The sequence below is a fragment of the Eurytemora carolleeae genome, unplaced genomic scaffold (assembly GCF_000591075.1).
Source record: "Eurytemora carolleeae unplaced genomic scaffold, Eaff_2.0 scaffold21, whole genome shotgun sequence".
NCBI classification, from domain to species: domain Eukaryota; kingdom Metazoa; phylum Arthropoda; class Copepoda; order Calanoida; family Temoridae; genus Eurytemora; species Eurytemora carolleeae.
In genome coordinates, this window is record NW_019396207.1 from 535,190 (window position 1) to 561,780 (window position 26,591).

At 32.5% G+C, this 26,591-nt stretch overlaps 1 protein-coding gene across 2 annotated transcripts; it reads right to left on the bottom strand.

The window, feature by feature from the left end:
* Positions 1-998: 998 nt before the first annotated feature.
* On the bottom strand, positions 999-18,103 carry LOC111698170 (uncharacterized). 2 transcript variants are annotated; one of them, XM_023468427.1, is made up of 10 exons: positions 18,048-18,103; positions 8,838-8,882; positions 7,898-8,019; positions 7,801-7,844; positions 7,339-7,432; positions 4,968-5,090; positions 4,307-4,609; positions 3,003-3,149; positions 2,257-2,313; positions 999-1,268 (listed from the first exon to the last, which is right to left on the bottom strand). In XM_023468427.1, exons 2-10 carry the CDS (start codon positions 8,880-8,882, stop codon positions 1,130-1,132), a joined length of 1,074 nt encoding a protein of 357 aa, XP_023324195.1. In that variant the 5' UTR covers positions 18,048-18,103; the 3' UTR covers positions 999-1,129. The 2 variants fall into 2 exon arrangements, with proteins under 2 accessions (XP_023324195.1, XP_023324196.1); XM_023468428.1 differs by lacking the exon at positions 4,307-4,609.
* Between the last annotated feature and the right edge of the window lie 8,488 nt (positions 18,104-26,591).

Sequence of the window (26,591 nt, forward strand, 5' to 3'; positions counted from 1 at the left end):
CAAATTTAAAGAATTTGAGCTGCGGCTTAAATTAGAGGCTCGGAAGTTCGGTTCCACTTAAAAATGTAATAAATTTTTTAATTGAAACTGCAGATTTTGGCGGATTTGAGACGCGGCTTAAATTCATTAAATTCGGACACTGAATATGGTTAAGATATTTAGAAAATTCAATAAAATTTATAGACATTCTAAAAACATGGCAATATGAATTCCGAAAGTTAGGAGCGCAATACCTAAATGCCTTAAAGAATTTAGACTTTTCCTTAAACTCAAATTTTCTATTAACAATCTCTTTGGAATAATGATATACTATAACGTAAGGCTAGGATCTCCTTATAATAAACAAATATGCAGTACGCTCTCGGTATAGTTCATGACCTCTACTACTAGTAAATAATTAGCGTACATCATCGCTCTATACACGATAACCTCGTCGAGTTTACGACATTAAGAATTGCTATTGCTAATATATACGGATAAAAAAATCAGTTTGTGACAAAAACTTAATTCCTTTAAACTGGAAAGGTGCTATTGAATTTTAACATACTGGATTACAAAAGATGAGGATTCATAACTGACTTAAAAATTAATGTCTCTTTTTAATATTCATAGATCCCTTCAGTTGCAAACTTTCTTTGCCTAGTAGGTTATCTAGACTAGCTTTTATTTATTTACTTGTCAACTTGTAATTCGATAAAAGCTTGTTAACAGTTTAAACTCAAAAACAAAAGTATTTATCTACCATTTGTATTATTTAAGATTTAGAAAGTACGAATAGATATTATGTTCTAAATTTGAAAGCTAAAATTGGAAATTTAATTGGGTTTAACATATTTATGATGAATTTGAAACCATTAAGATATCAAATCCAAAGGATATATCAAGATTGTGCATACTACGTAACTACAGTGATAACCAGAAAACTCCTATAGGAAGACGACTTGCAGACTCGAGTTGTAACTTTTAATGAAATAACTTGATGGTAGAAGTTTGAATAATGAAACCAATTCAATAAGTATATTTACGAAAATTTTAACAAACATGGTTTTAGCTCATTAAAAAGTCCAATAAATTAAATGCATCAATGAATTTTGAAAGCTTCTCTTGCATGATTTAAGAAGTTGAAGAGTTAGACTCTAGGAGTCCAACACCAATAAATCTTAATTAAGCCGATGTCTCTTTGATGCAGAACTGCATTGGCTCCGAATACACTACAATCAGGAACGCTAACGCCCATAAACTTCTGACACATCTCAGTCTCTCCAATTCTGAACATTATATTATTTTTTTTTCAAATAGGGTGTTTTTAATTAAACCTAAGCAGCAAATGGTAAAAAATATTCATTTTAATAGAAACTAAATTTTTGCATCTTTAGCTGTAATTATCAAATCCCTATGGTGTAAACCTATGCATTTTAAAATTAGATTTTTTGAATTTTTTTATTTTTTAAAAATGAAGTGTTTGCAACATCAGATTCAACAGAAAATTGAGAAATTAAAATGTGTGGCGAGTGCTAAGGGGATGGTTGTTTTATACGATATGCACTTTTCTATCCTATGATAAATTTTGATCAATTCATTCAAGTTTTTGCTGCTGAGTAGAACCACTATTGGGTACCGAAGATGAGTTAAATTTATTTGTAGATCTTCATAAGATGGAGAGCAATGCTTGCTACCTAGATTCACGGTACCAAGGGTATAATGCAAGGAAAGTTATTTCAGAGGTGTGCGCATCTTTTGTGCTGCAGTGTACTGTTTCTGGGCGGTAATGTAAAACAAGACGGATATCACAGCCTGACATTGGATCCATCTTTCACAAAAAAAAATCAATGAAATATTGTGGTCAGAGGAAACTATTTTGTGAATTATCAAAATTATCAAAATTTAATGCTTTTATAACCTCCTCGGATACTAAACGAACACACTGATGCATCTATTCTTGTTTACACAGTCCGCCTAGAGAGAACTGTTTTCAATACGCAACTGCAATTGATGTTCCTTGCATTATAACCTTGCACGGTTCAACCGTTCTGACTTTAGTCCCATTCGGCACCAAGGATTTAAGTCTTTGCGACAAACTCTGATTTTCTCATCTATAGATCTTTGCAAACCGTAACCGTTCGATATTTCAAGCTATGTATTCTTAAGGATAAAATAATCTACGTTTGAAGTATATAATGTCAACACCGTCAGGTTACAAAGATATAACATCTGAGTACGTATATGTCAACTATTCAATTCCAATTTACTAAATACCTGGTAAAAGTTTCAGGACAAGTCTTTCTATTGCAAGATGCCTGTCTTTTCTTTCTCCTAAAAAATGTTTGTTAAATATCAGGCAACTTTTTAATCTATTAGGGGCGGTTTACGCGCGTTTCGCGCTTGCTCGTAATTTATTTATATCTCAACTGTAAGATCAACCATTTTTTCGCATATATTTTTTGCACATCAAAAAATTTCGTTGAGTTTTTTGTTTAAAATGCTGTATTTCTAACAATGTTTAACAACTCAAAATCTCATATTTTACTAGATGTGCATATACCATGTATACTAGCTGGAGAACATAGCTTTAAACTTTGTTTTCTCTTTTAATTTTAACCTACTCAATTTAAACCTTTCAAACCAATTAAAATTTGAGGCAAATCGCCAAATGGGTGTCCGAGTTATGATCGGACATACAAACTATCAGAGTTTACTACTTTATCTATACATCTATCTATGTATATAAACTTGCAATCTCTTTTTGTCTGTTTGTTTGTCCGATCATAACTTAGGAACCCCAGGAGGGATTTGCCTTGAATTTTGATTGGTGAACTCGGGAGAGCCACAGTAATGTTCTCAACTTGGTTTTAAGATTCTAAGTTGAGTGGGACGAAAATTTAGTTGTCCGGTTAAATGGTTCAAGTGCGGGTAAACGGCGTGAGTTACTATGAGTATTAAGCAGTGGGCAGCGCCGGGTTCCCAAGCTAGTGTAGATATTTAGATATTTGAAATCTATTTACCCAGCAGAGCAGAGTCTAGGAGTTCCATCTGGATGGTTCAGCTTAACCGATACAGTTGAACCTAGTTGAACTCCTAGCTTATTCTCTAGTTCAGCAACTAGTTTAGGTCCTCGCAGTTCAGAAAATTTGTTCCCAGCTTGAACATATCTAAAATTACGTAGTAACTACAGTTATCAGGGTTAAAACAATATATGTCAAAGTACATAGTAACTACATTTATCAGGGTTAAAACAATATATGTCAAAGTACATAGTAACTACAGTTATCAAGGTTAAACAATATATGTCAAAGTACATAGTAACTACAGTTGTCAGGGTTAAAACAATATATGTCAAAGTACGTAGTAATTACAGTTATCAGGGTTAAAACAATATATGTCAAAGTACGTAGTAACTACAGTTATCAGGGTTTAAACAATATATGTCAAAGTACGCAGTAACTAGAGTTATCAGGGTTAAAACAATATATGTCAAAGTACATAGTAACTACAGTTATCAGGGTTAAAACAATATATGTCAAAGTACGTAGTAACTACAGTTATCAGGGTTTAAACAATATATGTCAAAGTACGCAGTAACTACAGTTATCAGGGTTAAAACAATATATGTCAAAGTATGCAGTAACTACAGTTATCAAGGTTAAAACAATATATATCAAAGTATGTAGTAACTACAGTTATCAAGGTTAAAACAATATATGTCAAAGAGGACTGTAGATATTATTTCAAGTGACCGGCCTCCATTTTTAGATTTTAATTCTGATTCACCAACGAGTAACAAAGAGGAAGAATGCACATGGGAATTTATCTATATCGTCTTTATTCCATGCAGGATTTTTTTTTGTAAATTATTTTAGTATATCGGTTTAAAATATTTAACACCGATATACTACTAGTCTCGGGATTTTCAAAATGTGGTCTGCCATTTCTTCACCTTCAAACTTAACGATTAGGAAATTTGTCTGAGTTGCAGTTTATTAAAAATCAACAAAACTGTTTAAATGTTTATCTCGGTAAATTTTAAGGATACAAAGAAGGTAGCTCATTAGACTTTCAAACTTTTTAATGCAAGTTATGTCATAATTATCAATTATCGAAAATCAAAGACGATATTCAAGCAGTTTCTTAATTCCCATGTTTATTGGGACACCCTGTATAAAGTCGGTTTTAATCTTGACAAAAGATAAATGTTGTTGTGTAAAGGGTACCGTTGTGAATCCTTCTTGTCACTTGTTAATTAAAGGGTCACTAAAATTACGTCAAATGTTCTTTTACAAAACTAAAATATTTGTGTTGTTGTTCTTACTTGTTGGCGTAGCGTTGAATCATTCCATTAATAGAACCGATCTTAATTCCCAAAATGTTCAAATCGCAATTATTTTGTTTATCTACTTGGACAGGAGAATATGTTGAATCTTGAACCTCATTGTACACTTTCACATCCATGTTGAATGTTAGGTGCATTTGTCCAGAAATACATTCCAAGAGGACATTGCTTGCAGCAAAGTTTGCTACGAGCTTGTTTCTACCAGTTGAATAACCATTGGTGGAACATGTTTTCCGGGCATACTTGTGGCATTTGCCAAATATTTTGGTTCCTCCCCAAACCCTAAACATTTCGTATATTGCAGTTTTCAAAGTTATTGTAAAGGGAACCTTTTTTAGTTTAAATTTAAATTTTTTTGTATTTATATATCACCTCAACAAAAAAGAATGAAAAATTATAAATGAATGTATAAATAAATAAATAAAAATGTTTTTAAACAAAAAGAAAGAAAGGAATTGAGGTCTTGCCATGCAAACTCAAATTTTCTAATCCCTATATCTTTGCAACATTGTGGTATATACTGTTATATTTCAACAACATAGAGTTAATCAAAGCTTAAATATTAGTTTTTGCTTAGATGTTAATTGCTTATTTATTCTTGTTCTTTTAAAGTTAAACAGAATTTATGTTATTTCCTCACCTGACGTCTAAGTCCACACTAAGCATATGTTCTACTTCTGCAATTGCAATAGAATTCTGTATTTCATCAATATATAGAACCCCTGTAGGACCCAGATCTACTGTTCCTGGTATCATTCGTGCTCTGACATTTAGAAAGATAAATCAAAATTTTATCTAAAATTACTTACAAGGTGTCCCACGGAACATGACAGTTGGTGAATAGTTTAGAATGTCTTCTTCCATAATTTTTTAAGTTGTTTGATATCAATTAGAGAATAATACAATTACTATATGGGACTCATGTTGTAGAAAAATTGGTTTCAAAGTAAAATATGTTTCCGAAAAAGATTTTTTTAACGAAATAAATTGCAAAAAGCCTTTAATATCTAATTAAGATTATGAAAGACGATTTTCATACTATTTACCAACTGTCATGTTTCGTGGGACACCCTGTATGTGTAGTTGAACCCATACAACTGTGGATTAGGAGGACGCGTGTTAGAATCCAAAGTATGTTTTAGCAGTCCAATCTATATAAAACATTGCAATTGTAGAGTTATTTTCGAACTACTGACAAACCTGTACCCGGTTTATCAAACACCGAACACGTAAGATTATTTAAATGTCGGCTTCCTATTCCTAAGTTAATTGTACATACAGTGATAACCAGAAATAATGGAATAGAAAGACAACATTATAGCAATAATTAAGCGTTTTAATGTTGTTACAAAGCAAATATTTTTACTACAGTGAAACCCTTAATTACGAATACATCGAAAGAATTCATCAAATGTCGTATTCTTCACTTTCTGATAATGGAATGTTGCAGATATTTAGTTTTTTTTAATTAAATGAACTCTTTAAAACTGTTCCCGCATATTCATGGCTATATTGCAATTGTAGAGTTATTTTCGAACTACTGACAAACCTGTACCCGGTTTATCAAACACCGAACACGTAAGATTATTTAAATGTCGGCTTCCTAGTCCTAAGTTGATTGTACATACAGTGACAACCAGAAATAATGGAATAGAAAGACAACATTATAGCAATAATTAAGCGTTTTCGTATCGTATTCTTCACTTTCTTATAATGGAATGTTGCAGATATTTAGTTTTTTTAATTAAATGAACTCTTTAAAACTGTTCCCGCATATTCATGGCTATTTATTTATTTTCGCAAATACTGAAATTTACGTAATGTAGTATAAAACTCATTGAAAAATTGTCAAGACGACATTTGATAAATTTTTTCGATGTATTCGTTATGAAGGGTTTCACTGTAGTAAATTAGCAAAGCACAATTTAAGTGAAAAGTGTCTATTTACACTGTATAATTGCTATTTCGAATGATCATTAAACTAGTTTAAGTTCTAACTTGAGTTTAGAAGTCGTCTTCCTATTTCAGAGTTTTCTGGTTATCACTGTAGATCTAATTTTAGGAAGTATAAATTTCTATCTTATTACACGGTAGATATTATCAAATGCCAGGATATAAAATGCCCTGCGTTGCCCGTGGAATAAACAAGCCAAAATTATTTAGTCTATACCCATTACCCACTACCCAACCCTTTGGCCATCTATGGCGAACATATACAGGGTGTCCGATGAAACATGACAGTTAGTGAATAGTTTAGAATGTCTTTTTCCATTATTTGTTCAGTTGTTTGATACCAAAGATCAATAAAAATATTATAAGGGAGTCATGTTATATTAAAATTGATTTCAAAGTAAAATATAATTAATTGCAAAGATTTGTTTTACTAAATATAACTATTTATTAAATGTCATGTTTCGTGGGACACCCTGTAAATACATCTATACATATATATATATATATATTTAAGCGAAGAACTTTTTTATATACAGTGATAGCCAGAAAACTCTGAAATAGGAAGACGGCTTTTTAACATTACTTAGGTGTATTTCATGGTGTTGTTACAAAGCAAATCGTTTTACTAGACACTTATTAAATCACCATTTAAGTAAAATAGGTATTTTACACTACAAAATAGCGATGTCCAATGCTCATTGGCCTATTCAAAGCAATTTTTTGTCGAAAGGTCGTCTTTCATTCCCGAGTTTTGGGGTTATCACTGTAGTATCTCCAATAACTTACTAAATGAATGAGAGCTAGCTAAAGGCCTAAAATTTACAATTTTGAGAATCCATTAGAAATATGTTTGGTTGTTTAAATTTATCAAACTGCAAACATTCTTTTTAGGGTTGAAAGTCATTGTGATCTTGACAGGCTAAATTTGCGCATAAACGTGTTAGGTCGACTTTACACTGGGTAGCACAGACTGGACAGTAGGACTAAACGTATATACGGTACATATTGTACCGGCTCGGATCATGCTACTTTTACAGTTTGTTGAAGTATATTTTAACCTTGCCATCACATTTTGTGCTTGAGCTGTAGTTCTACAGCTGTGTCCAGTATCTATTTCTTCATTTGGAAGATTCTCATAGACTGCAACATCTCCTGCAAATGTTAAACAATAAATATTTTCTTCATTTTTGAAAAGAATGTTCGCCAAAAAAGTGATAAAGAAAATCCCTTTGTTGCAGTTTACAATCTAAAACTCAGAGTATTTAATTAGTATCAAACATATTCTTTAATTTTTTCAATAAATATAATTCAAATTGAATTCTTATCTGCAACTGTTATTAAAGTAAAAATAATGTTTGTTTGTAAATAATGTTTTGTTTGAAAAATATGTTTTGAAGCCGACATTTGATAACATTGCTAGGTTTTGAAATAACGCGTTGAATAAATTCCGACTTGTAACGTTGTAATGTAGGTTTGCTTTTATTTTTCACGAACACTCCCTTTAAATGTTTAAAACTTACCACTATCGACAGCGATTTTAATGAAGTTTCTAGTCATAAACTCCCTTAAAATAAAATTTTAAAATAAAATATTTTTTTTTTTTTTACGAATTTTTACCTCAAAGAGGTTGCAGTAGTTCGTGAGCCAGCCCTGTCACTTCTTTCATCACAATATCCACAGCTCTCATAGGATACATCATCAATATTTATACTGGGCAGGATAAACTCACCAAGTGTACCCTAATCAAATAAACTATATGGTAAAAAACAAAGCTCTCATAGGATACATCATCACTATCTATACTGGGCAGGATAAACTCTCCAAGTGTACCCTAATCAAGTAAACTACAGGGTGTCCCAATAAAAATGGGAATTCAGTGACGAATTCGATATCGTCTTTTCATATAATTCTTTTATTTAGTATAGTGATACCTACTGAGAAAGCTGTAATCTGTAAGAGTTTCGTCTGCTATGTTCACATTTTGTTTGTTTATGTTTTGACTGCATACGGTTGTACTTAGTAAAACAAGAAAATTAAAGTATACAAACAGAGTAAACTTGTCCGTCTTCACTGTTCATCTTGCGGAGACATTATAGACACATCTCTACAGTCTTTTGCCCTTTTCATAAAATACACTCTAGCAGACATAATTGAAATTAGGTATTACAATGCTAATTCATAACAAAGACGATATCTAATTCGTCACTGAATTCCCATGTTTTTTGGGACACCCTGTATTTGGTAAAATATAAAGCTCTCATAGAATTCATCATCAATATCTATACTGGGCAGGATAAACTCTCCAAGTGTACCCTAATCAAATAAACTATATGGTAAAATACAAAGACTCTCTATCAATTTATCACAAAATGCAGGATGTAATGTAAATCCATATTTTTCAAAAAAAAATGTTACTTCAAATTTTTTCTTTTCTTTTAATTAAAAAATGAAATTTTTGAATGTTTATTTACAAAAGAAAACAAATAAATATGAATAAAAACTGTTTCTAAGATATTTGCTGCAATTCGTTTTTACTTTGATATTTATATGAATATACCTTACTCAGTAGACTTAGTAGTATCAAACAAATAATTCCCGGCATCTGAAATATTAGAAAATTATATTTTTTCTTCATTCAAGGGAGAGACAGACTAGACATGGAGGTTTCTTTTATTTTAGTTGTGAAGACGACATTTTGAAGAAATCTGTGAATAAAATTATAGAAATAGCAAAGGTAATGATGATAATGAAATATTCGATTCTACGATTCTATTTTGACTTTCATCGATAATTTCTTTCAAGAAATATGTCCCTTAACAGCAAATTAATATAAAAAATATTTGTTTTCATGTTTTGTCCGGATTATTAAATAGTTCATATAAATGTTTCTTCTGCTGACTGAAACAACTTGTGAAATATTACAAACGACTTTATGCTCTTATTTAAAAATTGAACAACTTAAAAATGTCTCATTGGTATCAAATGAATCCTAAAGTTTCTCTACAATAATACACTTTCAGTTTAACTGCCATGTCCGGCGTCTCTCCCTTTAAAGGAACATATTCTAAAATGAAATTTTAAAATTGGTAATTTCTCTATAAAAGTGAATTGCGGATTTTATGAGAAACTTAGATTGTGATTTACAGAATTCAGCTGGGATTAAACTACGATACCTTCCCTAATTTTGCTCGGGCTCATATTTAAAGGGTTCTATTAGGAATCGGGCATTCCCTGCTTTTAATCTTTAAATAAAGGGACCAATCCCAATTGCGTATACAGTCCCTTTATCTGTGGATTTCATATTTTAAGACCTTTTTTATAATCATAATTTAATAATCTATTCTAAGCGTCATAATAAACGGTTTACCTAATCCTAAAGACTAAATAAAAAAAAATAAATCTATTTTTACATGTTTTATAAATCCCGGAACCAGATTTTTGAATTGCAATAAGTAGATGAACTACGCAGACCACTACTCTTATGCCCGCCTAGTTTGACTGAACAGAATTCACGTGGATTTATCGATTCTGTCAATATTTCAGAAAACCGTGACCTCCGATTACAATTTGACCCCTTACACATAATTCTTAACCTTTTTTCTTAAATACTAATTATCGGATACGTTTTGAATGAAAAAGTATAAAATAAACAAATCCGTAAGTTTGAAGGATGTTGTATTATAGACCAAAACACGTTTTTTTTTCAAATAAAAGAAACCGAATGCTTCTCACTCTGGTTAGTCCGGGGTCAGAATTGTGGATTAATTTAGTTTATTAAATTTTGATTATCTAAAAAAGCATTTAAAAAGTTTAAAAAAATTACTCCGGTAATCTTTTAGATAACACACTATATGTGCCTCTTCAGATGATGAAGAGCTTCTAGTCTAGGCTTCGTTCACAATTCCTTTTATAAAATAAATCCTCTGTTGGAAATTCCAATTAGGTTTTACTCCAAATTTCCCACAAACAATCCGTCATAGATATACAATCCGTCTAGAGAATTAATTAAGCCAGCTTGAACTAGTTCAATTTATTCTTCATATGTGCCAGGGCGTACACAAGAAGGGGGCGGTGGTACCTTTGCACCCCCTGACGGACCGGGGGAGGGGGCAACGCCTCCCCTGAAATTTGGAGGCAAAAAATGTTCCCAATTTAATAAAATAATGTTCTTAATTTGATTAATAATATCACTATTATTTCAGTAGAAGTAAATATTTCCATCTACTGATGGGGCCGATATAAGGATTTATCTCTAATTGGATAATAAGATAGATAGAAAGACAGATATTACCGCCATATTAATTCTATTGTTCAGAATAGACAACAAACTAATGACTAAAACCTGATTGGATCATGCGCTAATGGACTCGGCTTACAGGAGTGGTTTGTGCTCCTTTTTCAAATTATCGAAAGGAATTATGATAGTAAATAAAAAAAAAACAAAGAACTTGGTATATCAAATCATAGTTAAGAAGATAGGTAATTACAATTAGGAACAAAATAGGTAAGTTAAGCAATTTAGGATTAAAAAAAAGAAACAATACAATAACACTAATGTTGGGTGAGTTAGGAACAAAAAAGGAAGAACTTGATTAGGAACATCAAATGAGGAACATTGACTATAAACAAGCAAAACAGAAAAATCTAGGAATTTTATGCATGCACTGAGAACATAAGAACAAGAACAATAAATGAAATACATAATCTAAGGAACAATTAAAAGATTGTGAAGAAATTAGGAACAAAAATAAATGATTTAGGACAGGGATTTAGGGTCTAGCGACACAGTGTTAGGTATAGGGAAAAAATAGGAACATTAAGCAAATTAAAAGTTAGGAACAAAAATGGAAGAACTATGAATTAGGAACAAAACTTAAAAGACTAGGAACGCAATTCGTAAAACATGAAATAATGATCAACACATGAAGGTTTATTAAGCAAGGAACAACAAATGCAAACATACACCTGCGCATTATGCAAAAACGTCATTCATACTGTACATGAATTTGGAACAATAGTCAATAATAGGAACATATAAAGCAAGTTAAGAACAAAAAAAAATACTAGAAAAGTTATATGCGTGTGCCGTGTAAATTAGAAACAATATTGCAATTTAGGTTAAGGAGTAGGGCCGGAACATTGCATATGCAAGTTAGATTGGAACAATATTATAAAATAAGTCTTCCCCAGGCCCGTATCCAGGGAGGGGTCATGGTGCACCCCTGAATTAAAGTTTATAAATTCTATGCACTTCAAAATGTTTCACTTTTTCACACGCATTATTATAAAATACCGCAAATTATTCCGAGTTCATAAAACTTCAGTCTTTTTCCGATTAGTTCCATAAATAAAAGGCATGCACTATAACACATCACATATTTTGCTATTCATTTCATATTGGAAAGGTTAGCTTTATCTTTATCTAGATGAACATTAAATCTCTTCGCTTACGTAATGTAGAGGAAGAGATTCAATTTTCACATGGATAAAGTTTGACATCATTCTCATGGATTTGAAGATCTTAACATGTTGTAATCATTGCAATACTTTAGAATAACCATATTTTATGCCCTAACAAAGCCAGATTTTTAAAAATAGGTTTAGGATTGGACACTTTTGAAATGTAATAATGGACAAGGATTTTGAGGATGGCTCGGAGGAGAAAATGAGAAGAATGAGGCATGGACGAGAAATTGTTTTTGTTTTTTCCTTCCTCCCCTGACCCCTCCCTAGCCGTTAACAAAATAATACATTAGAAAATGCATGTATGTTGCGCAATTTGAATTAAGCTTTTCCACGCACTAACATAAATTTAAAATCAGAAGGCCTCTCTTGTACATTTAAAGACATTAAATTTTAAATTGTACGTTTTTGAAGTTTCTCTGCTTTTTTCTTCGTTGTAATTTTATAAGTTTTAAGGGAAGAAAAACATTCAAAATAATTAAAAATGAATAAAATTAGGTTATCAAAAATATGTATTTTTTAATATGACATCAATTTTTTTTTAAATCTTTAAGGGTCAGGGGTCCATTTAAATTTCCCCCCTTTTTTTATATATATATACTGTATTCATTAATACATGACTTACTCATAGAAAAAAGGGGGGAAATTATATATATATATAATTGCGGAGAATCTTGGAAATTCTGAATTCAAAATGCGTGAGTTAATTCCAGTTCCAGCCTCCAGGCAGAATCAATGCAGAACACTTCTGTATAGTACAAACACGCGTGCAAATTTTATCTTTCTGCAGGTGGTTTAGAATTCCAGTGGAATTATAAACCCCTAGGAAGGATATCTGAATCCCTCCAGTGGAATTATAAACCCCTAGGAAGGATATCTGAATTCCTCCAGGGGATTTATAAACCCCCAGGAAAGATATCTGAATCCCTCCAGTGGAATTATAAACCCCCTGGATATATATCTTAATTCCTCCAGGGGATTTATAAACCCCCTGGAAAGATATCTGAATCCCTCCAGTGGAATTATAAACCCCCTGGAAAGATATCTAAATCCCTCCAATGGATTTATAAATCCCCTGGAAAGATATCTGAATCCCTCCAGTGGTGGAATTATAAACCCATAGGAAGTGTATCTGAATTCCTCCACTGGAATTATAAACCCATAGGAAGGATATCTGAATCCCTCCAGTGAAATTATAAACCCCCTGGAAAGATATCTGAATCCCTCCAGTGATGAGTGTAAATCACCCTGCGTAAAGTTTTAAATTGTAAAAAGCATTTTTTCAAACCCCTCCAGTGAAAATGAATTCCCTCTGGTGGTCTCCAGTGGAGTCAAAATCTTACAAGGAACTTCTGTGACTCCTTTAATTTTGATGTGTTTTAGAATTCATAGTAAATATAAAAAACTGAATATGGTTACAACACTTAAATCTCTCTGAATCTGTCTTCTCTAACGATCAATGATTAATCAAACCATCCATAGGCAGAGTCTATATCCAAATAACTATATTTAGGTCTAATATTACAGGTAAAAATAAAACTGACCAATAGAATGGTCAGAAACTAGAATAGATTTGCCTACATGTGATAACATGATATATAGAGATTATGATGCATTTATTACAAATTGAAGTGGGGGGGGGGGGACTCAGGCTGGAAATCCCTTGATACATCATGGTAACCTTTCTTCACCTTTAACCTCCATCTCCTTCCTATTCCTGTGGTTTATTGAAGTATTGATCTACTCTTATAGTCAACCTTCCTCACTGTTTCTGATAGTGTCACTGAGTCGATGAAAACCTTTTCTCCTACATTTCCCACTGTACTTGGAACGTTGGGGCACATCTTTTGCTTGATGCTTCTTTCTTTGGATAAACATATGTCACAACACAATGTTCCACCTTTTTTTCAAAAAACGATCGCTTTTGAAAAAAAAATTTTATCGACGATCATTAACGAAACAACGAATTTTATAAAAAATTACATGCAATTTTATTAAATGTCGTCTTACATGAAGTTGAAGAGTTGTGGGGGATCTAAAAACTTCTTGATATTTTCTAAAAAACTACTCAATGATAAGTACAGATGCCCTTCGGGTCGGTTTCCTCTCTTCCTTAACGATTGTTAATGAAGGGTTGTCATTAACGATCATTAACGAATGTTTGTTGTTAACGAAACATTGAGTTTTATAAAAACGATCTTTTAAAAACGAACATTTTGGAAAAACAAACTTTAAAAAAAACAATAGGTTTTAAAACGATCATTTTGTTTTCAATTTTTTGTCATTGTTTTCATAACGAAACGATTGTTAAAAAAAAAAATGAAAGCGTTAACATCCTTAGTCACAATGTTCCACCTGTCTTCTGATTTTATCACATGTGGAAAGAACAAAGAACGTCTCTGGAATTTGTCTAACGTTCTGTTAATCCCTCGATGTCCAGCGGCCATACCCTCATGACAGGTTTGGAATTCTTCCTTTAATTTCATTTCCAGCCTACAAATATGTAGAGCATCAAAAGGTTTGGCTGGATCAGTGTGTCTGTTGTAGCATAAAACGGCATTATGCATCACAAATAACCAGGGATTAAATAATTGTCTCAATGTTAGCACTTCCTGCACTTTGCCCCTTACTTCCAATAACTTTGATACTTTGCCATCCAATACCCACTTGATCACTTCTTTCCATACCTCATCTGTTTCTTGAAGTTACTTTAACTCGTTCTCATCAATAATCTCATAGCTCGTCTCTGGGCTCATGCTGTGTATACTGCAGGCGGATATCCGGCAAACCTCCGCCTTTCTTAGCTATTTCTGCAGGGTCCCCATCCAGGTCTGTAGTGAATATGATCTTGAGCTTTCCCACTATGTTGTCTATCTGGTATTCTGCATTTTCTTCTGCAGTAGGTTCATTGCTCGAGATAACGCTTCTGTATTCACATTTTCTAATCCCTTCTTATGGATATACTAAAAAGGGACCTGTTCATACTCAACTCATGCTAACATTTCACCTTTTCATACTCAACTTATGCTAACATTTCACCTTTGGTTGAGGGGTAGTGCTTCTCATAACGATTACATTTTCTTCCACAGCAGCTTCTGGACAAGCTTGACTTTTCCTAGATTTGAACTCTGCTATCAACTGTTTAAAATCACGTTCCATATAATCAGACCACTCAAATTTTTCTGCTTTCTTCATAGAGTTCGTCCTGGTGGTCAAAGCACCTGGGATTAAAACCACGATAATATCCCAGGAATAAGGACATCTCTTGACAGCTAGTTGGGCGTGATCAGTTCTGTATACCCTTGACAATATTTGTCCAGAATCTAGACCCCTCCTTGAGTGACCTTGTGTCTCATTCTGTTTCCGATTAAAATATTATTGTTTTCTTTTTCTTTATTGTAATTTGATTCCTGTCTTGGTATGAGCTTGTATCACTTTGTTTAGATGTTCTGAAAACCAGTAATCTGATGGTGAATGAACCATAGCCACATCCAACATCCGGCTACACACACTTCTGGCATTGGACAAGACAAAAGGCATACATATGTACCTAAAAGTTCCAAACAGACTGATAAATACCATGCAGTACCTTCTCCTTTCTTCAATCAGGGTACAGTGGCAGGCACTGTAGGTGTCACTTTCTTGAATATTCGTCAAAGTTTAAGCATCCTTGAATGTCACAGAATTAAAAAGCCTTAGATCTGTGACCAATCTTGTCCTTCCGTCCTTTTTCTTAACTGGAACTAAGGGTGATACCCAAGGACTGTTTGCTGGTTCAATTACTACTTTTTGTATCCATTCATCAATCTGTTCCTAAAAAGTTATCCTAAAACATTTTGATTACTTCTTCTTTAAGCTTCTCTTCTCGGCTTAGTATCTAATTCTAATCTATTTGGTAGCTCTCCTCAATAATCTCTTTTCTACTCTCTTCTGGCATGTACAATTGTTAAAACAAATTCGAAATATAAGGAAGACGATTGTACCGACTCAAATGCCGATGTTTATTCTCAAGATGGGTGTATACACAGGATCCATTTCCGCAATGAAGCACACACATGTAACCCTCGCTCCTCACCCCTCCACACCTCCTGGTACTCAGTCAGCCAAAAACTCTTGAGATGATCACAACTCAGTCTCAGAGAGCTACCCTGGCTCCTGCATGTTGTTAATATAGATACTTAAGCAGCAGCAGACGATGCTTACATCCAGCCCATCAAGATGTTCCAAGAGTTCTAACGCTCCTCCACAAGAGGAAAATCTCAACTCTAAAGAGTTTACTAATCGAACCTGGAAATATTGTTGGGGATTATATATCCTACAAGAGCCTGGAGAGAGTAGAAACCTGTTGTTACAGTTCTAGTTGATCTGCACTACCAACATGAAGTTCTACATAGCTCACATGAAGTTGCTACTGATGTTTGTCAATTTATAGTTTCTTTATTCATTTTTAACCAACCAATTTTAACCCCACTTGGGAAACTATTTCAAAACTTTCGTTTTTATTAAATAAATGTTAGAAATATCCATTTAGATCTCTTATTTTATTATATTGACTTTTAAAGTCAACAACAATGCACATGTACATTTTCTGATAACGTTTCATCTTCTTCTTCAGACAAATCCAGTCTACTTCCGCCTCTTAACTCTTCTCTTAGTCACGCCTCTTTATCAATATACAAACTGTAAATTATCCCTAACCTCTGTCCCACACAGAGTTCTACATCTTCAACATGATTTTTACATATATTGCTTGTACATTTAACCTATTAAACTATATAAGCATTTCTGCCCTGATTGGGTATTAGAATATAAAAAAATATAGAAACAACATACAGTAAAATTTCTTAAGAATACTTATTAGTCCTCTCAACCTCAAAATTTGTATCTCTATATTAGGGATTATCAACGACTAAAAAGTTTTTCAACTTTTTTAACAATTTCTTTTTGAAATATTTGACTAGAACTGGCAGGATTTATATATAATATATTTATTTCTATAAATTCATAAATAAGTTAATAAAGTAGCATTTGGTTGCAAAGATAATGATATTAGAAAATCAGAGTAAGTGGCCAAGACTCAATTCTTTATACAAATGAACGATAAAAAATATTTGAAAACGTAAACAATTATTATGTTTGTTTTCTTCTTGTAATAATTTATAAGCATGAAAAAGTTGAAGATTCGATACAATATATTCTTTAAACGTTTTTGATGATTTCTTTATATAATATCTTGATAAAGAAACACTTGAGTAAAAGTTTATGTGAGGGAGGAGAATGCCTGTAAAAAGATCATTTGAATAATTCAACAGGTATTTCTTAGTTTCAAATTAGTTTGGGATTTCTTGCCTGAATGTAAGTCTTGAGAAAGGTTAAAAATGATAATTATAATTTTGTATATACAACACAGATTGATAATCTAAGATATTAACATATCTATAAGCCCTGATTTCTCAACAGTTTTACTTCAGAAAATGGTTGGTCCGAGTGAATAACAACTAAAGTATTTCAATGGATGGATATTGATTGGTTTAAAAGATGGATATTTCTAAAAAAAAATCTAATAAAAAAATAAGATTGAAGTATTAAAATTTTGAATTTTGCAGAGGATCTTTTTAACTGTCTTTATTATGATAAAATCTCTAAACAATTTTATTTTTATGTAACATTTAAAATGTAAAATGTAAAATGTAATAAAACAAATGTAAAATGCAAAATGTAAAATATAAAATGATGAAATGTAATTTGTAAAATGTAACATGTAACATGTAAAATGTAACATGTAAAATTTAAACTGTAAAATGTAAATTGCAATAAGTACAATGTAAAATGTAAAATGGAAAATGGAAAATGGAAAAAGTAATATGTAAATTAAAAATGAAAATAAAAATTGAAAAATGTAAAAGGTAAATGAAAGAATTCGAAGCCTTTATCATTGTTAGTTCTACTTGTGTGATTGTTATGGTATAAAGTTAAGGTAAAAAGTAGATTTTAAATTCGATTTGATGGATTGAGAAATTGAATTAATTTTCGCCAGTGTTATGGGTTTAAAAATTTTTGAACAATGATTTTAGGGAAATTTCAACGAATTTTCCAAAATTTCTTGAAACTGCCAATTTCATTTTCATAAAAAGTTCATGAATTTAACAGTTTTTTGAATTTGAATAAATTATATTTTTACAAGATGTATCAAAGAATTTTGCGACTTTCAAATCGTAATGGCCCTTGAACATACACAATAAAACAATTTATTAAACTGCAAACTTTTTAAATTTGATCTTCTATTTGTTTTTAAAAGATTTACCTTTGCTGAACCGTGAATAACTTCGCCTTGTACAGGATTAAGCTTTTATACTAAAAATAATTTTAATTTTTCACGTTTGATTGTCATTTATTTACTTTTTAAGACATGATATTGCAGCATTTATTGTTGATGTAAATCATTTAAACGTGACAGAATACAAGTGTATTGGCAAAAATAAAAATGAAATATTTTTTTAAAACTTTAAAAATCTTAATTTTTATTCAAACCATAATGTTTTAAAGAACTGTCCATATCACGGTGGACTAAGCCAGTGGGGTCGGTCAAATAGGCCTAGGATTAGGCCGGGTACTGTAAAAAGTCTGAACGCGCCATGGGGGTTGTGATAGTTAGCCCTCCGATGGGACTATGCCAAGAAAATTGACCCCTGTCGTAATGTTAGTCTCGTTAGGGTGACGTACTGTACAGAATATGGTCATATGATCGGATCAGTACACGATGTTATCTGGCAGTCCGGTACGAACTGGACAGGTCCTGTTCGAATTCAAATTTACTACGGCCCAGTGTGATATTTATGTAATATACCTTATGTGTCAAGAAAATATTTTCTAAATAAGGTTGCAAATACTTGTAATATGTGAGATGAAATATTCACAAATTCAACAACTTTTTAATAAAATATTTGTGAACAAAAATAAACTACTTAACCTAAATTTACAAAAATTTCATAACTACCAATTTGCTATTTACACGAAGTTAAATAATTTAAAATTTGAAATTTTCTCATCTAAGCATCTAAGCATTTACAATTCTCAGATTCATCTATAAAAAGACCCTCTCCCATCCTTTAAAATCTGTAAAAAGATACATCCTAAAAATCTTGTTTTATATTACGGCATTACCCTGACAAAATTTCACTTTAAAACCGCTCACTATAGTTTCAGTAGAAGTATATATTTCCATTTACTAATAGCGCTGATTAAAGGATTCATAACTCTGATTGGATAATGAGATAGATAGAAAGATAGATGTTACCGCAAAAGTATATATTTCCATTTACTAATAGCGCTGATTAAAGGATTCATAACTCTGATTGGATAATGAGATAGATAGAAAGATAGATGTTACCGCCATACTATTTCTATTGGTTTAGAATAGACAACAAGCACATGACTGAACCCTGATTGGATCTGCAGGCGCTAATGGACTCGGGAGTGCGCTGTTTCAAATCAAATATTTTCTTTCAATGCTACTTTATTAAAGTGTTTTCTATTCAAGAAAACATTTCTTAAATTATTGATTTAATGTAATATTCAATGTAGATATATTACCTGAATTTCTAGTACAAAAATGAACTGAATAAGTATGATTTGGTACAACTATATATAGTACTGATGAACCCAACACCTGCTCCATAATAGATTTCTTATTGTATGACATTTTCAATATAATTTATTTTTTATTAAAATTTTGAAATTTTCATTTTACCAAAATGCCATTTATGACATTCCAGTGTTTATCCTTTTTATTACTTGTATTCTAATTCAATACTATCATATTCAACACTAAAAAACTTTTTAATTATAGACTCTGAGAGACAGTAAGATGGAAAAAATACTTACTTTTTTATCTGTCAGATTTATTATCACCTTTAGATGTTGTTGCATGAAATATAAATTGCTTTTATAGTAAAAGAATCACAAAGGAATATTGCTTCCGCACAGGTTCATGCATAAATATATACAAATAGTTAGTAGTTAGCCTTGATGTACATGGTTTCGTTGGTTAAAGTATGAAATAGAAAGAAAAAAGGATGTATTTTCATTGCCAGTTTAAGTCTTTAAAATAGTGAATGAAAAATTCATCTTTAAGGATGTAAATTTATAGGTTACAAACACATACACAAAAAGTTTTCATGATTTAAAGTTTAATCTACATTTTTTTTATTTATACATTTTAACAATTTGAAAGTGTCACAAAAGTAATTTATTGAAATAGAATAAAATCAATTTCTAGCCAAATATTTAATAATAGATAGAATTGTGCTTAAATTAGGTTTTGATATTGAATTTAACAAATTTTTTGATTTTTCTGAATACATTTTAACCTCCGAATATATATACTAAAGAATAACAGGTGGCACCAGGGAGTAAGGAATAGAAGGGAGATAGATATAACTGACCCGGTTCGCACCACCATATGATTATACATGCTTTGCAGACGAGTTCTCCATTTGTATATGAAATGTTCAGAATAGGTTATTGTATACGCAGTAAATGTACATCAAACAAATACTTCTTATACAAATGGAGTACTCGCCTGTAAAGCATGTATAATCTTATGGTAGGGCAAACCGCGTCAGTTATATCTCCCTTCTATTTCTTACTCCCTGGTGGCACCTGTATTGGTATAATTGGTATGACATTGTGAACATGTATTGGTATGTTATTGTGTACATGCAGTACACTGTTTTGATCAGTTACATGATTTCTCAGTATAAACAAGTATGAGGTATTGTTCAGTGTTAAATTGTAACACGGATCAAACATATAAGATAAGATTTCATTCTTTTCCTAAAGATGAAAAGTTTAAAAAAACGTGGAGTAACTTCACAGGAAGGCCAGGTTTCTGGACTCCGGGAAAATTTAGTGTTGTCTGTGCAAAACATTTTGAAAACAAATACGTTTCCGGACGAAAGTTAAGTTATAACGCTGTTCCCAGTCTCCATCCCTCCCACTATCCACATCAACAGGAACAGCTAGATAATGGAGAGGGTGAGTCTTGACTTATTTACAGGGGCGGATACTGGATTTAAGTGAGGTGGATGCTACATTTATTTCGGAACAAAAACATTCAGATTTAGGAACAAAAGTTTTTAAGATAGATATTTTTCCTGTTTTGCACTAGGGTTTCGTTCCCTTAAGTGCTATTGAGGAGCTATTCTGAAATCTCAGGAGGGGGGGGGGGATAAGCCCCCCCTGAATCCGTAAGGGGGGTGCGAAGGTCCTGCCGCCCCCCCGTATCCGCCCCTGCTTATTTAGTTAATATTGTTCTAGTGAATAACTTAATTTAAATGTGATTTCATTCAACCCTATGTAATGCTTATCACAATCTTTATTATCCATGTTATAAATATATCTTATCAATTTCAATGTGACCCTGACCGGCCAATCCGGTCAGTTTGATTTACCTGTATATATAAATAAATTAGTACCACATGAAACGTTGTGTTATACGGACGTATCCAGAGCCTTGATTTTGGCTAAAGATTGAGAGCCTTGAGTTTTGGCAAGAGATAGAGTCAGTGAAACTATAATTAGACTTTGAGTAGAGTAATCTAGGGACCTAGATTTATTACATGAAGGCGAGGTGCTTTAGACTTGTGAAAGGTCTAGTTGGGGGCGACCCGCCCTACCCCCCTCCCCTTACAAGGCCTGAAATATGTTAAAAATAGCATTTTTGTTGTTGTCTAGTACGATCCTTATTATCTATGTTAGTAATATATCTTAATCTTATCTATTTAAATGTTGACCCTGACTGGCCATTACGGTCAGTTTGATTTTACCTGTATATAAAATAAATTAGTACTGCATGAACCTTCGTATTATACGGACGAAGATAGAGCCTTGAGTTTTGGCTAGAATTGAGAGCCTTGAGTTTTAGCTAAAGATAGAGTCAGTGAGACTGTAATTAGACTTTGAGTAGTGTAATCTCAGGACCTAGATTTATAACAGGCTGTGTGAAACAGTTTTGAAAATACATGTTTGATTAATTGAAGTAAAGATAAAAAGATAACAAGAGAAAGTTTGGAAAGTGAATCTTCAAAATCCCCCCCAAAGATTACTGAACATCTGGACATTTATGTATTGTACTGCATAACCCCCACAGTCCAACACTTCCCAAACCAAATGCTGCCACCTGTTATTCTATAGTATATATATTCTCAGATTTAACACAAAATCTGAGTTTTATGACAAACTATTTAAATTTTTTAATGAAGGGGCGTCGTTAACGATCGTCAAAAATTGTAAGCGACTTACCTTTATTAACGAAACAACGATCTAAAGCTAAAAAACGACTTATTCGTTTTTACTTTTTACAAATGTTTATTTTAAAAACAACCGTTTTTAAGAACGACCATTTCGTTTTTAATTTTTTCTTTGTCGTTTTTTAAACGAAACAATCGTTTTTCAAAAAAGTGAAAACGATTTATTCCTACTTGTATACAAGGTAATAATGCAAGGAAAGTTAATAGCCCGGTTTCTTTGTCGAGCTGTAACTTGCTTTGACTCTGACTATGATTTGAGATCATAGCTACAAGGTTAGATTTCAGATCTTAGTCAAAGCTCATTCATAAGTCAAAATTTTGAGGTTGGATTTAGTATGATTTCAGATCTAGCCAAAGTACAAGTAATTTGTTTTATGAATCCAATCTAAGCTGCTCTGACTATGATTTGATGACAGCTGGCCTTCCTAACTGACAGCAAAAAATAAATTTAGTGGGGCATTCATATTTTCTCGACCACTTTAAAAAGTCGTCTTTGATTTTTGGCCTTAAAATTGTAAAATGATTGATAAATTAGATAGATGGATAGACTAATAAATACATAGATAGATAGATAGAGATAAAAGATGAAGAATAAAAAGAGAATAACAGAAATAATAAAATTATAAAAATATCTGATAAAAAAGGTTTATTTTTTGTTTAAAAAATCTTTTTTTAGTATTCAAAAATAAAAATAAATATTTTCAAGAAAATTTAGATTTTTTTAATTTATTAGTTAAAAAATTTAAAAAAATCTTTTTGAAATTATATTATTTTTAGGTTTTTTAAAATCGTAGAAATATTTTCATTTTTCTGAACTATGCATCTTGTTATATTATTTCTGGTCTCTATTTTCATGTTTTGCAATTTTAGTAGTTTTAATGTCTGCTTATTTGTACCCTAAATCATGGTGAATGCTTAAAAATGGCGAATAGTTTGTTCCCATTTGCTGTGATTTAGCTGTGAAGTCGAAGCTAAATCCAACCCCAGGTGTGATTTCCATCAGCTGATGTTTAGCTATGATTTGGCTCCGACTTCAAATCTAACCTAAGCTTCGATCTTGTTCTGATTTTGGACTAACAAATAGTGTTTATATATTGAAACCAGTTCTCTCTGGGCAGTGTTTGTAAACAAGAATAAAGGCATCAGTATTCCTCTAGTATCCGAGAAGGATAAAAGCAGTTAACTATTTTGATAATTCTGATAATTCACATAAAAGTTTCCTTTTGCAACCTCCTTCTTTGTTTTCAAAAATTTGAAAAAGTGTTCTTTTCGGATCAGTTGTTTAATGGGACAGTTTGAGCGTTCCCACCCCCCTTGTATCCACCCTTGAATATTGTTAATGTTGGTGTCTAATGTCAGTGTCTTTTGTTGGTGTTTAGTGTCTTATGTTGGTGTCTAATGTCTATTGTTTTATGTTGGCGTTTGGTGTCTTGGTCTTGTGTTGTGTCTTATGTTGGTGTCCAGTATCTTATGTTGGATTCTAGTGTCTTATGTTGGTGTCAAGTATTTAATGTCTTATGTTGGCGTTTGGTGTCTTGGTCTTATGCTGGTGTCTTATGTTGGTGCCTAGTGTCTTATGTTGGTGTCTATAGTGCCTTACGTCTTATGTTGGTGTCTAGAGTCTTATGTCTTATGTTGGTGTCCAGTATCTTATGTTGGTTTCTAGTGTCTTATGTTGGTGTCTAGTGTTTAATGCATGTTGGCGTTTGGTGTCTTATGTCTTATGTTGGTGTCCAGTGTCTGGAGTTGGTGTATAGTGTCTGGTGTTGGTGTCTAGTGTCTAGTGTTTTATGCTGGTGTTGGTGTCTAGTGTTTGGTGTTAGTGTCCAGTGTCTGGTGTTGGTGTCTAGTGTCTGGTGTTGGTGTCCAGTGTCTGGTGTTGGTGTCTAGTGTCTGGTGTTGGTTTCAAGTGTCTGGTGTTGGGGTCTAGTGGCTGGTGTTGGGGTCTAGTGTCGGGTGTTGGGGTCTAGTGTCTGGTGTTGGTGTCTAGTGTCTGGTACGTTGGTGACCAGTGTCTGGTGAAGGGGTCTAGTGTCTGGTGTTGGGGTCTAGTGTCTGGTGTTGGTGTCTAGTGTCTGGTACGTTGGTGACCAGTGTCTGGTGAAGGGGTCTAGTGTCTGGTTTTGGGGTCTAGTGTCTGGTGGATAATGTCTGGTGTTGGTGTCTAGTGTCTTATGTTGGGGTCTAACATCTGGTGTTGGTGTCTAGTNCCCCCGCTTCTCTATTCACGGGCATTATTTATTCCCACATATTTCAAAAGATATTTAAAAAGATAAGCGGCTCTGCGCCATTCAGTCACAAAACAATAAATGTTAATACAAAGTAATAAACGTTAAACATAACAAGGTATATTTATTGACGTCAATTGATTAATATTGTCGTATTATAATTCATGATAAAAAAACCTTAAAATTTCAAGAGACTGTTTACTTCATTTTAGTTGACACTTCCCTTTTTAGAGTTCAATTAATTTAAACTCGTACACTGTAAACTATGAATGCACAAAAAAAGGTATTTATACATGAATCAAATCAGAAAACTGCATAGTTATCACAATTTTGATAGTGTTAATCATTTCTTTTAAAATATTCTGTTAACTGTTTAACAATTTTTAGTAGATTGTGTTTATTTGAGTATTGAAATCAAACCATAGTTTTTGAAGTTCACATGAATTCATTCAAAATGAATTCATTCGAAATTAAGGAATAATGAGAGTTCATTTTTAGCCACGGTGCAGTGCGAAAGTGGCGCCGTGGTGGTTAGTTCGGAAGTGGAGCCTTGTTATTCAAAATTAAAAAAAAAATACAGTTAAAATAAAACTTTCATTTTACTGAATTTAGAGGATTCAAATATTTTAATTATAATAACACAAAAACGGGAGTAATTTAAGTTGGTCTGAGTAACAATAACTCAAAGATTAAAAAAAATATGTAGAGATCCTATGATTCTTAATTACTGAATATAAGATATCTTTCCGATATATTTCCAGTGTAGAGCAGGGGTGAGTTTAGGGTTACACTCTAAATTTCAAGACTGTATATAATATTCAAAATCGTGTAATGTGGCGATTTGAATTATTTTGCTAATCTATTCCGATTCATTTATCATTTTAATCAAAAATTCTTAATCTAATATTAAATTCACATTGCCAGTGATTTTTTATCTGCTTTATGAATATATAAATTAAAAATTAGGAATAAAATGTCGCCACTTCTGAACCTGTCACAATGGCGCCACTTCTGAACCTGCCACCATGGCGCCACTTCTGAACCTTCCACCATGGCGCCACTCCTGAACCTGCCACCATGGCGCCACTTCTAAACCAATTAGGAATAAAATGTCGCCACTTCTGAACCTGCCACCATGGCGCCACTCCTGAACCTGCCACCATGGCGCCACTTCTAAACCTGCCACCATGGCGCCACTTCTGAACCTGCCACCATAGCGCCACTTCTGATCCTGCAACCATGGCGCCACTTTCACGCCACCATCTTGCACGCCACCATGGTGGCCAAAATTGGCAACTTATTATTGCTTAATTTTGAATGAATAAGGCTGTAATCACGCAATTTAAGAAGGGTGATAAAGTGACTTTATCGCCCTACAATAGGACGAAAAAGTAACTTTTTTACCCTGCTATTAAAATTTCAAAAAATTAAAAAAGTTGAGTAAAATTAAATGCAACTATGAATGTTATTGTAATGGGTATCATGCATGTGAAAAAGATTTTGATGTGATTTTTACTTTTTATAGTTTGTATTTAATCAAAATAAAGTATTTTCACACCTGTGTCCTGTAGACGGAACTTCAAGTGATTCCCTATAATTATTGAGTCCCATTCACAGTGGTATCCTTTAAACCTGAATCTAAATAGCACAAAAAACCGATTGAAAAATGTACTGTTCACTTTTTTCCCCCTTATTTTGAACTAAACAATATTAATTTTGATATTTCCAACAACTTTACTGTACTGTTTTTACACAGGGGCTGAGTATGTGAATCACGCCCTATTTACAATGGTACCCTTTAAACCTGTATCTAACTAATAATGTGGAGGACACCAAATTATCAATTTCAGATAGAAATATGAGGATATCTCATTGATTCTTGATCACACAAGGGTTAGAAGGGTGTGAATCCAAAAGTCACTTTTTAAAGGGAGTGTTCGCGAAAAACAAGCGCTTTTGATCACTACTAATCTTACTCGTATATGTTGCGCCTATGAGGTGAAAATTGTTAAAACGACTAATGCCGAAGAACTTAGCGTCCATGCAAATTCAGAAAGTTACAGCATTCAACCCGGATCATAAAAAATATAAATTTAAATCCAAACAAATCATTGAGATATTACAACCAATTATCATCGATAATTTTTCGAAGCATTCGTATATAATTGATATTTCAGAATATTTGTTGTTCTTTTATTATCAGATCACCATCAGTTACTTTTGAGTAATTTTTGAGAATGAAGACAACATTTTCATATTTTCCAGGAATGTTCGAAATTCCAGCACCAGCGAAATATTATTTTAAAAAAA

What these genes read in the sequence shown, in the direction of transcription:
- LOC111698170 (XM_023468427.1), bottom strand. Translation starts at nt 8,882, where the DNA reads ATGCCGGGAATTATTTGTTTGATACTACTAAGTCTACTGAGTAAG. An exon ending in TAAAATCGCTGTCGATAGTG is followed by an intron (nt 7,433 to 7,800) that starts GTAAGTTTTAAA and finishes TAACATTTGCAG; the next exon opens with GAGATGTTGCAGTCTATGAG. An exon ending in GCACAAAATGTGATGGCAAG is followed by an intron (nt 5,091 to 7,338) that starts GTTAAAATATAC and finishes TCTAAATGTCAG; the next exon opens with AGCACGAATGATACCAGGAA.